An 11,842-nucleotide genomic window follows, 5' to 3' on the forward strand; every position below is an offset into this window, starting at 1 on the left:
TGCACTGCTTTGTAGAGTATTTTATTTTGACAGATATTTCTTCATTAGCTCTTACAAAGTAGACACAATATAATGAATTTAAATTAAAAAGGAGATCATTCATTGTAACGACATCTCGGCATGACCACATGATGTTTGTTTGCGTTGTTGTTGTCTTTGATGACGGAGCATCCAAAGCAGTTTAAAAAGTTTCATCTGCTGCCTGCGGGGGCGCTGCTGCCACCTCAGATGCGGATGGCGTACGAGTCCGAGTGCGTGACGTAGCGCACCCAACGTTGGGCAGGGCCGCGATGCTGCGAGGGTGCCAGGCGCAGGAAGCGCACGTGAAGGCCGCTGGCCGTGACCTTAGGCAGCTCAAAGGTCAAACCTACCGGACCCACCTCCATCATGGAGGCGGAGCTTAGGGCGGGAATGTCCAGCTGAGGGAAAATTAAGCCACAGTCAGCAAGATTGATCGAGAAAATATACACCAAAACAGTAACATTTTGGGGGTGGAAAGAAATCTCCCATTAAAAAAAAACAAAATGTAATTTTAAAAATGTTTTTTTTTTTTTACAGAATAAAAAAAAAATGCGGCAACAGAGTAAAAACACAAATAGTTGCCTGGTCACATGCGAGGGCATGAACAGCCCCTCCTGCATCGTTCCGCTCGATCAGCGGCTTATCTGAAGCTCACTTTTGTGTACCTTGAAGATGGCGGAGAGCTGCGTTCCCCCGGGGAAGCGGGGAATGTTCCAGACGACAGCTCGGTTGTGCGGCTGCAGCTCGGCGCTTTGATCGGGACTGCTGAGCTCCTGAGACAAACTGACAAGAAGTGGCATGTTCAGGCAGGAATTGTCAAGTTGATGCAGAACATCTCCGGCTTTTGGACCATGGGAACACTAATTAGCGTTAAGTAGGGAGGCCCGCTTTAGCAATTCTATTGATCAATTCCAATTTGTATTAGGAGTGCAACAATTAATCAACAACTCATATATTATCGAATTAACTAACAACTGTTTTAATAATTGATTAATCATTTAGACTTTAAATTGTCAAAATCCTCTGAATTTCAGCTTCTCAAGAGATAAAAAAAAAAGAAAATAATAAATAATTTAAATTTCCTGATCAAAAAATATATAAACTGAGATTGTTAGTGAAAAATGAAAAATCGAAATGGGAATTCATACTTTTGTGAGGGGGGAAAAAAAGTGATTATTTAACAGCCGTTTCACACAGCCCTATATTAGCATTACGATGTCAAAGGAGACAATGTGCGTTATTACTCATGAGCGGCCAAGCTTGCATGTGACACGTGACGCTCTTTTTACACGCTTGCAAATACAGCAGCTGTCAATCAAATGCTCATTCAAATGTTTGGACTCACTCAAATTGCAACAAATTTGCTTACCTGATGCAACCTTTGGGCACACGGACACTCGCGCTCACGTTGACAGCCGCGCTGCACGCACACAACGGAATGATGTCAGCACAAGCACCTGGGACTGTGTGTGTGTGCGCAAGTTGTGCGAGCTGAATGCATCTCTGTGCGTGTTAGTGTGATTTTGTATGTGCCTGGTGGGGTGCTTATTTGTGTTTGTGCGTTTCTGCATGTGTGTGTGTGTGTTTGTATGCGCGTGCTAGCACACCTGTTAGCGTGAGTATGTTTTTTGTGTTCATGTGCAAGTGAGTGTCCATTTGATTTTGTGTGAGAGTGTGTGCACATGTATTCGTGAGCTGACAGGAAGTGACCTTTTCGGCGGCAGGTCGCAGCGTAGCTTGAAGAACAACAGCAGCCTGTGAGACAAACGCGGCACATGAGTGAAAACAGGAAATGGGCGTCAGTGCTAACTTCTTCTATTTCCGGTTTGTCTTCACTCTGACACCAGACGGCAGCATCCTACATGTGCCCTCTGTCACATTTATAATTAATGAACCTGACTTACCACAGTGACTGAAGAGTTACAGAATCACTACCATGATTCAGTGCCATGTTACTAATTTAAGAGTTACTCAGGTGGAAGCGTTAAAGTGACTTAAGTTATTTAGAGTTAATTAAATTGACACAGTTAAAGTTAACTTAAGTTACTTAAGAGGAAGTTGGTTACCTTCCTGCGCTGTCCTTCTCAATGGCGGGAAAGAGTCGGAAGGGCGGGGCTAAGGGCAGATGGTCGGCCAGTCGGTACTGCATGATGCTTTGCTTCGGAGGGGTCAAAGGTCAACATGTTGAGGCACCGCCCTCGTCACACGTGAACGGAAAATCAAACGCGAGCGTGGGCGAGCCTTACCTCACCATGGCTGGGGCTGAGACGCAGGATGCGATGAGCTTCAAAATCATCCAGTCTGACGGCTGGGTGGAAGCTGCACTCGTCCACACGGACCGCCGCGCCGTAACCTGGCTCAGGAAATGCAGTCGGCGCACGTCCTCTTTGCTTGGTTCAATCACTTTTATTGTGAATGGCGGCAGACAAGCTGACCTGTGAGATGTGAGGAGCTGACGCTGAAGTCCTCGTTGAGGCCGATGCGAATCTCTGCCATAGAGCAACGTTGCGTTAGGGCACACCCGATAGACATTTTGAAAAGTGATAGAGACCCCTATTGGAGCCTACTAATTAAAAATAATGTTTATCCAGAAATCGTTTTTTCTTGAAAATATAATGTATATAAATATATATTTAGAAGGGGGTGGATAGACAACACTTTAAATCTACAATCTTTATAGAAAAAAATGACTTCTTTCAAAATAACTCTTCAGAAAAGTAAAACTCAAATCCTTTTTCTTCCCTCTCCACTCACCTGAGCAGTTGGGCAGGAAGCACTTGACTTTAATCTCACCCTCCACCTCCGCCTTCATCAGCACACCCTGCATACAGCCCATGCACTCAGTGCACATGTTCAGGCCCCGCCTCCACCGCATTGTGAATCGTACTCACATTGGTGCTCATGACCACCGACATCCTCTCTACGACATCCACAAAGATCTCACTTTTCCCTCCCTAGACAAACACAGAAGTAGGGCTAGGAAACTTGGCCTCTAAATCAAATCTTGCTATTCCAAAACATGTTTTGGAAGTTGCGTGACGCAGGACCTGCAGAGGCCTGGTGGCGGCAGAACTGGGCGCCACTTTGCTCTGTTGCGTGTCAGCTCCAAACTACGGCGGGACAAGAACACCGGAGACGTGGAGGTGGTCAAGTGGGTCAAATGGATGGGTATGATGACATGCGTGTTCGTGGTGGCATTTACGCACCAGCCCCACGTTGGCGAGGTCCAACAGGCTGAAGGGTCGTGACGACAGCGCCTCCGTCTGGATGAAGTTCTTCAGGACATCACATGACGTGGACTGCACGTAGCCGTAATCCTGGACACATGCCAGCTTGCTTTACGAATGTGTCTGTTTACAATAAATATTTGTGCACATAGAGTATAGTATATTGACGTGGATGTTGACATTGTGTGTGTTTGTATATATTACAGTGAATAGATAGAGAGATGGATAAGTATAGTTTTCATAAATATGACTCACCAGCATCTCATCCAGAAGTTCGTAGATGAGCGCAAAGTTCATCTGCACCGTCTTCTCCGAAAGAGCTCCACAGTAATCTTTGATGAGCCCAGCGAACCTGCCAACGAACGCACACGTTCACTTCCTGGGCGCATATGCCGGCAGCTGTAATGGTGATGAAATCCACCTGTTGAGGAAGTCGATGATGGCGAAGGGGGAGGAGTCTGCTTCGGTGGTGGCGGCAACCAGGTACAGTCCTCCTTGCCACACGTGCACAAAGTGGACGTTTCCATGCGTCTGTGGAAAAGCACGCACCCACACAGACATTAAACCGGCAAGACATCAAGACAAGTGAAACCCGAGTCTCACACCTCCAGTATGTTGTGAACGCACACAAACAGATAAGCAAAAAGGCTGCAGGTTACCATGACAACAGGAGGCTGGTCTCCAGTCAGCGTTGTCACTTTGTCATAAAAAAGACTGAGAGCATCACTCCCGATGTCTCCGCGGACTGCGGAATGGGGGCGGAGTCAAGTTGACAAATGTGCATGGAGGATCATTCTTAGGACATGATCTCAGAGTAAACGAGCGAGTTTGACTTGGAGTAACGTGGTGAATGAGGCATTTAGTAGGTTCCCTGTCTTGAAGGATACAGTCTTTGGAGACGAGACGGTCGCCTTTGGATGACAAGATGAAGACTTGCGAGATCATCTTGCTGCTAAAACACACTAAAAAAAACATTACAGCATTAATATAGTTATAGATATGTTCATCAGTCTGCTCATGCCTGCTTCACTTACCGAATGCTTCTAAAAAAAGTAAATCAATGCGATCCTTTCATGCCATTGAAGATCACTTTGTGTTTCCAAAACACTGTTTTGAACGAGGCGTCAACAATGTTCACGTTGTATTATTTATTTCACATTGTAAAGATTTAATTACTAAGTCGAGCAATAATCGCTGATAAACAGCGACTAAATACAAACTCAACTATGTATTTTCAAAAGTGTGCAATATAGTAGCTTTCCAATGATAAACACGGCTTCGAGCGTGTAGACGAACAGCTTAGCGGAAGTCGACCAATTGGAGGGCACCACCTAGCGAGGTGGCGGACCTCTCACTGGTGTATTTATTTATTCGTTTCTTTGTTGTTTGGCCGAATTAGTTCAAATGTGGATTTATAGGAAAGGTAATTTTATATTTGTACTTGTATGTAGTAACTAACATTTATATGGACGTCTATAAGTGCGCAGATAGAATTGGAAAAACGTGAACTGCAGTAATGGTACAGACCTCCAATCAGTAGGTGGCGGCAGATGTGTCAACCTTGACCCGGACGTGATCGCTCACTTTTTTTGTTTACGTTGTAGATTACTCCGACCACTTTTACAATGAAGTGAGTTTTTTTTCCCATTTGTCAACTTCTATAAGATATCATCAACAATTCATATTTAGTATATGCAAATAGCTACATGTACGCGGTTCGAGTCTGTTGACTTTTTTTGCTGTCGTTTTTTATTGTTCGCCGATATTCCTTATATACCAGCTAGCCGGTGCTAACAGCTAACCTGGTTATGAATAAGAATCAGAATGCCCTTTATTGTCATCATACTCAGTGTTCATTGAAAGTGCAAATATAAATGTAAAAAATAAAATAATAATGAATAGAATACATAAAAAAAGATGGATAGAAGACTTATGAATAGCTAGGACACACGAAGTGATTAGATAAATCTTCAAATTGCGAGTTTGTTAATCGGTTTTGAGTTATGATAATATTGTTCGCACGTTTTTATTCAATATCGTTGATTATAAATTAAAAATTCAAACAATGAAAACAAAACAACAATAATAATAATGGGAAGTGGGCACTATAATTTTGCCCTGCAGAGAACTCTTAAGGGTTCATTGTTTTTATGTTAGTGTGTGTTTGTCTGTTGTGTCTCAGTCCGCTGACCAAAGTGAAGCTGATCAACGAGCTCAACGAGCGGGAAGCTAATCTGGGGATCAACGAGAAGGCTTCATGGCACAGCGAGTACAAGGACAGTGCCTGGGTATTCATCGGTAAGACGAGCAAGATGATGTTGATGATTAAGTCAGAAGAAGGCCAGAAGCATCTCAGACTTACTGTCTTCTTTTTTCCCGCAGGAGGTTTTCCGTACGAGCTGAGCGAAGGCGACGTCATCTGTGTGTTCTCGCAGTATGTTACATGCAATCCTGTAATTTTGTTTTTAGACGCCACATACTTTGACTGTTTTTGTTCCGTTAGGTATGGCGAGATCGTCAACATCAATCTGGTGCGAGACAAGAAGACGGGCAAGTCCAAAGGCTTCTGCTTCCTGTGCTACGAGGACCAGCGGAGCACCATCTTAGCGGTGGACAACTTAAATGGCATCAAGGTGACACAATACCAGCGTTAACATTAGGAAAGGGGCATATTTTCACAATAGTACAAGTTTAGTGACGCAACAGATTCAATGAACAAGTCTAGTTTGCTTGATTCAACATTTGCAGCACATCATCACTCGCTTTATTGCCCTATGTCAGATCAAAGGTCGCACCATCCGTGTGGATCATGTCCAGGACTATCGCCCCCCCAAAGACCACGAAGACATGGACGATGTGACACGGCGCCTGAGGGAAGAAGGGTGTGCTCCCTCTGTCAACCATGCGCCTCCTGCCTCCCTATCTTCCTCGTCGCTCGAGGAAGACGTCATCCCCATGAAGAAGAGCAAGAAAGGTGATCTCATGTCCTTTTTATGTACGCGCTTGTGTGTGTCACATGACCGTCATCGCTTCTCCTTCCGCCTCCTGCAGATAAAAAAGAGAAGAAGAAAGAAAAGAAGGAGAAAAAGAAAGAGAAGAAGAAGAAGAAGAAAACGAGCCGAGCGTCGTCATCGTCGTCTTCTGCTTCTCCTCCCCCTGTTGGCATGAGAGTGAAAGATGAGAAGGAGGACGCAGCCTATGACAAGTACAACCAGAAGAGGACATTAGTCAAGGAGGACAGAGGGAGGGCAGAGGAGGCGAGACGAGGCGGCGAGGAGAAAAGAAGGGGAGATGACGAGAGAAGAAAAGGACATGAGGAAAAAAGAAGAGGAGACGAGGAGCAAAGACGAGGAGACGAGGAGAGAAGACGAGGAGACGAGGAGAGAAGACGAGGGGACGACGAGAGAAGACGAGGGGACGACGAGAGAAGACGAGGAGATGACGAGAGACGACGAGGAGAGCACGAGAGATACAGAAGGTGACCTTGGTGACTTCTGGGGGTTTTCTGGAGTCGTTCATTTTCCACGGATGAAAATGTTTTAAATGTTTTTGAATGGATTAAAATTATGCTACACAAACACAATTTCTCTTGTACTTTTTTGCAGAGGGGCCTTTAAAAATATCCATAATTATTGTGAGTGACCTCAATGGCTTGCTGCTTTTTGCGACTTAACATGCAGCGTTCCGCTTAGGCTCCACCCACCTGAGCATCTCCCCACTTAATTAACCTTGACTCATCTCTAAAGTTGTCCTGGAGGATGAGGATAAGCGGTGTATCTAGTCTGAATAAGATCCAGACTCCTCGTTGGCCCAATCACAAAACGTACACGACACCCTTACGGTGCTTGTTAAAGTGCACAGCTGGGCGCTAAGTACGGCGAGTATACTAGGACATTACCACTGTGCTTGAAAATTGGAAAATAAAAAAACTAACTTAACCTACCTAAATAAATATTTCAAAACACAATTTTAAGATTAAATGCACACATCTTGTAAGTCAGTCAAACACAACTGAAATGTATTGCTTTGTATGTACATGGGCAGTGATCCTTTCACATACCACTAGGGGGAGCTGGCCTCTGTACCACACCTTGAGAATTGTTTAAGATTAAAACTGGGGGGCGGGTAGTGGTGGGGTAGAGTAATCCGTTGAAATGTACAAAGCGGTTTTTTATTTTATTTTTTAATTATTATTTTTTTGTCCCTCGTGGGTCAATCCATTTAACACTAATCCCTTAATCTCCATTTTTCAAAATTTACTATTTTGGATTAATTTGAAGGAGGGTGAACTCTTCATAAAGGTCACCTTGCGCCAGGGACCACCAGGGTTGCGCGTTCATACCCCGCGAAAGCCCGCCCTCCGTTGTACTGCACGTCCTGTTCGCTTAGAAATTACGTGTAGATTGTACACGTGTACCTTTTGAGTTTTATGTACATTGTAGTGCTAGTTTATGTCAAATTCTATTTTGCTCTCTTGTGTTTTTCTTTATGTTCTAGCTTTTCAATGATGGGTTCTATTGTTTATATATTGTTCTAATGTGTCTTCATTGTCTTAGGATTCTTTTAGGTTCTATTGTGTTGTATTGAGCTATTTTGGGTTCTGTCGGGGTTAATTTTTTTCTGTTGTGTTCTCCCTTTCTCTTATGTCTTGCTATGTCTACTTGTGTTCTATTTTTATTGTATAGTATTGTCTTCTGTGCTCTTCTGTTGCATTGTAGGGCATCGGGGGTCAAGGGTCAGGTCTGGTTTAGAGAGAACATCAGGTGTGGTGTTGAGAATTCAAATAGCTGCTGTGGCTTCTTGTCAATAATAACAGTTGGATTATTCGCTCAGTCTTTTCTTAAGTTCACACTGTACCTTCTCGCCTTCGACGGGAGGAGGAGGAGGAGAATGCATGGGACCTCCTCATACATCAGCGCCTCATTCGCTCTCACAGCACCACACGTACTGTCAGCCAGGAGGAAGAAAATAAGGATGACGATGAAGACGGCACGCGGCTGCTGTGTTGTGTTTCTTCTCCTTTTTCTTCCTGGTAAGACAAACTTTCCTCTGATTGTGAACAGCATCCTTTTCCTTATTCATGCCTAACCCCCCGATCCCGCCCCCCCCCCAACCTTCTGGTCTTTAGAAGCCACACTGAGATGTTCCTCATTAACAGAAATGTTCTGTTGAATTTATTTTTTTTCTGACTCATTTAATTCATCTACCAATTTCATTATTTTTTACTCTGTAACTCGTTCTGTATTTGTTTTCTATCTACCTGCCGAAAGACATCAGACTGTTCGTTAACCTGAGTCCATTTTGTTTTGATCGCTTGCTTTCCCTGTCGAAATAAAGAATAAGATATAACGTGATCAAGCAAATTTGCATGCTATTTTGTCTCTTTGTGGACCACAGAGATTGTTGAACAATCATCTGAAGATATCAATCAAAAGGAGCCAAAAGGAATGTCTTGTCGAATAGTTTGGCTTTTCTTGTTGTGGGGATGTAGACTCGTGCGCCTGGTCCACCTCATGCCCATCTTTGTACATGAGGCGCTAATGACCGGGAGTCTCTCGTCACATTTTATCTGAAGGTCCTTGAAATGAGCGCGCTGCCTTGTATGAGCAACAACGCCAGGACAATCAGCATCTCCAAGTGATAGCATCACACGGATATTCACTCACACACCCCCGCACACACAAACACACACACACTCATACAAACATGGAATAAACAGCTGATCAAATGATTGATGAGTAAACCACTTGATGGTCCAACATGAAGACACACACACACACACACACACCCCCCACCCCGCACACACACACATACATACATACATACAGTGCCCTTTTTTAATTGTTGTGACATCACTTCCTGTGTGTGTGTGTGCAGCGTGTCAGTCAGCGCACGGTCGCTACGCTCACAAGCTGCTGAACGACTTGTTGGCCAACTACACCAACGCACTGCGGCCAGTGGCAGACACGGACCACGTCATCAACGTGACGCTGCAGGTCACACTATCGCAGATCATCGACATGGTGACCACAACGCACACACTGGACTCCTCCCCCCCCCAACCCACCCCACCCTGGGTGGGTCAATTCAGGCTAACGTTTGCGAGCGTGCGTGCGTGTGGTTCTCCAGGACGAGAGGAACCAGATCCTGACTACCTACCTGTGGGTGCGGCAGGTGTGGATGGACGCCTTCCTGGCCTGGAAGAAGGACGACTACGACGGGTTGGACACTATTCGCATCCCCAGCAGCTACGTGTGGCGGCCTGACATCGTCCTCTACAACAGGTTTGTTGGATTTATTATTTGTTACAGTCAGTTGGGTAAGAAAACTGAAAAAGTAGAACGGATTTGTGGAACGAAGAGGATAATGAAATTGCTCAGACACTTGACGTTCGCCTTCTCCACCGCAGTGCAGATGACGAGTTCTCCAGCTCCATGGAGACCAACGTGGTCCTGAGACACGACGGTCAGGTGATGTGGGACCAGCCGGCAATCACAAAGAGCTCATGCTCAGTGGACGTGGCCTTCTTCCCCTTCGACGTGCAGCAGTGTCACCTCACTTTCGGCTCCTGGACTCACAACGGCAACCAGATGGACTTGTTCAACGCCTTAGACAGCGCCGACCTGGCGGACTTCATCCCCAATGTGGAGTGGGAGGTGAGTCTTCGTTGAGGATGCTGATGGAGGGGCTCGCTGAGCCTAAGTTAAAAAAAAAAACAAAAAACTAGAGTATCCAAAAGTCTTTTTTCAGGTCTGCGGAAGTTCAGAATTGAAGAAGCCTAAAAATTAAAACACAAAGGCACAAAAATCTTCTTCGGTTTTGAGGTTCCTTAGAAATAAAGAATTTCTGAGGATCTCAGAATTGAGGTTCTTTAGAACATCAGAATTGATGAGGAACTCAGTTCTGCAAAACTCAGAAATGAAGGAGCCTTTTAGACAACAACCAAGAATATCGAAAATACTTCTTCAAGTCTAAGGGAGTCAGAACTGAAGATGCCTTTTTAACAACCAAGAAAATCCAAAGATTTTCTTCCGTTCTGAGGTACCTCTCAGAAACGTATGAATTCCAACAAGAGTTCAATTCATTTCAACTTGTTGAGATGATCATATCCTGGATGACTGAGAATCTCCACTTCACTGTTCTTCTGGCAGATCCTGGGCATGCCTGCCAAGAAAAACGTGATCCTTTACGGGTGCTGCTCAGATCCGTACCCAGACATCACCTTTACCCTCCACCTGAAGCGGCGGTCCTCCTTCTACATCTTCAACCTGCTCCTTCCCTGCATGTTGATCTCCTTCCTGGCTCCACTGGGCTTCTATCTGCCGGCCGACTCTGGAGAGAAAGTCTCGCTGGGGGTCACCGTCCTGCTGGCCCTCACCGTCTTCCAGCTGCTGGTGGCCGAAAGCATGCCGCCGTCTGAGAGTGTCCCGCTTATCGGTGAGTCCACGATGACTGGCGAGACCGCCTGCTGATTGCCCTCCCAAAAGGCTTTGCAGTTGTCTATAGATGCCAAAAGTTTTAGTAGTTTTTACTTATTACAGGCTTCAATTTGTATTAGACAAGGCAATGGATTGTCGAAATGAAGCTCCTCCCCTCACTTCAGCATAGTTCTCTCTCTCACCGTGTGATATGTAAAAAAATAAAATAAAAATAAAAATAACAATTTTGGGGGGACCCCATAGTAGTCTCAGGCAGTCTGTGAAAAAAAAAATCCTAAAGTTGTTTGTTGTGTGTTGCCGGCCTGGTAGGAAAGTACTACATCGCAACCATGACGATGGTGACGGCGTCGACGGCGCTCACCATTTTCATCATGAACATCCACCACTGTGGCCCTGAGGGACGCCCCGTGCCGGCTTGGGCGGAACGCTTCATCCTCAAATATTTGGCCCGCGTGTGCTTTGTGCACGAGGCCGCAGACGAGCACCCAGGCGAGCCGCCCTGCCGCAAGCAGCTGGAATCAGATGGCAACAAGTGCAACGGAGAGGCGCGGGGGAGCAACAATAGCGGGCGGAAGGATGATGCCTTCGTTGCTCTGGAGGAGGGCGGAGATAGCGTGGACGGCGAGCAGTCTGGAGGAGGCGCGGCGGAGAACAGCAAGGAGGCATGCGCATGCCGTCATCACCAAGGACTGTGCAGGAATGTGGAGTATATCGCCAATGCTTACCAGGACCAACGCGCCTCACAGCTGCGCGTTGGGGAATGGAGGAAGCTGGCCAAGGTGATGGATCGCTTCTTTATGTGGCTCTTCTTCATCATGGTCTTCATCATGAGCGTCCTCATCCTGGGGAAGGCCGTCTGATACGCACCGGCTGTGTGTTGTTTTGACACCAAGTTGGTCACTGCCAAATGTATCAACAAGTCACATGACACATTAAACATGTCCCCCGACTCCCTGATTGTTTCTTACTCTTAATCGAAGAATGATTGACAGGTGTGTTGCATGTCATGCACTTGTTCTCAAATATTTTGTGTTCTGAAGTAAGAGACCCTCCATGGTTACCTCTGGACTCGCTGTAGCAAATGTTTACATTTAGACTATTTTTGTTGTGTTTCTTCTCACACTGCCAAAACATATTCATAAAATTCAAATAACA

General features: G+C 45.4%; 3 protein-coding genes across 5 annotated transcripts; 2 read left to right on the top strand and 1 right to left on the bottom strand.

The window, feature by feature from the left end:
* Positions 1-4,578, bottom strand: ap4m1 (adaptor related protein complex 4 subunit mu 1). The gene is made up of 16 exons (XM_088280317.1): positions 4,283-4,578; positions 4,136-4,210; positions 3,908-3,993; positions 3,670-3,779; positions 3,504-3,600; positions 3,228-3,338; positions 3,069-3,131; positions 2,913-2,975; positions 2,776-2,842; positions 2,457-2,510; positions 2,268-2,374; positions 2,088-2,179; positions 1,732-1,776; positions 1,391-1,441; positions 687-804; positions 1-419 (listed from the first exon to the last, which is right to left on the bottom strand). The coding sequence occupies exons 2-16, from the start codon at positions 4,191-4,193 to the stop codon at positions 225-227; spliced, it is 1,317 nt and encodes a 438-aa protein (XP_088136443.1). The 5' UTR covers positions 4,194-4,210; positions 4,283-4,578; the 3' UTR covers positions 1-224.
* Positions 4,579-4,770: 192 nt separating this feature from the next.
* Positions 4,771-6,831, top strand: rbmx2 (RNA binding motif protein X-linked 2). Of its 2 annotated transcripts, none has more exons than XM_088280318.1 (6): positions 4,771-4,878; positions 5,431-5,546; positions 5,631-5,682; positions 5,752-5,881; positions 6,030-6,222; positions 6,300-6,831. In XM_088280318.1, exons 1-6 carry the CDS (start codon positions 4,874-4,876, stop codon positions 6,728-6,730), a joined length of 927 nt encoding a protein of 308 aa, XP_088136444.1. In that variant the 5' UTR covers positions 4,771-4,873; the 3' UTR covers positions 6,731-6,831. The 2 variants fall into 2 exon arrangements, with proteins under 2 accessions (XP_088136444.1, XP_088136445.1); XM_088280319.1 differs by having other exon boundaries at positions 5,631-5,669.
* Positions 6,832-8,185: 1,354 nt separating this feature from the next.
* LOC148320128 (neuronal acetylcholine receptor subunit alpha-10-like) lies at positions 8,186-11,626 on the top strand. 2 transcript variants are annotated; one of them, XM_088279731.1, is made up of 6 exons: positions 8,186-8,280; positions 9,126-9,325; positions 9,423-9,532; positions 9,658-9,904; positions 10,400-10,685; positions 10,997-11,626. In XM_088279731.1, the coding sequence occupies exons 1-6, from the start codon at positions 8,223-8,225 to the stop codon at positions 11,545-11,547; spliced, it is 1,452 nt and encodes a 483-aa protein (XP_088135857.1). In that variant the 5' UTR covers positions 8,186-8,222; the 3' UTR covers positions 11,548-11,626. The 2 variants fall into 2 exon arrangements, with proteins under 2 accessions (XP_088135857.1, XP_088135858.1); XM_088279732.1 differs by having other exon boundaries at positions 9,126-9,271; positions 9,378-9,532.
* Positions 11,627-11,842: the final 216 nt, after the last annotated feature.

This window comes from Idiotropiscis lumnitzeri, chromosome 17 (genome assembly GCF_059441095.1).
Source record: "Idiotropiscis lumnitzeri isolate Australia: NSW breed Sydney's pygmy pipehorse chromosome 17, RoL_Ilum_1.0, whole genome shotgun sequence".
Taxonomy (NCBI): Eukaryota; Metazoa; Chordata; class Actinopteri; order Syngnathiformes; family Syngnathidae; genus Idiotropiscis; species Idiotropiscis lumnitzeri.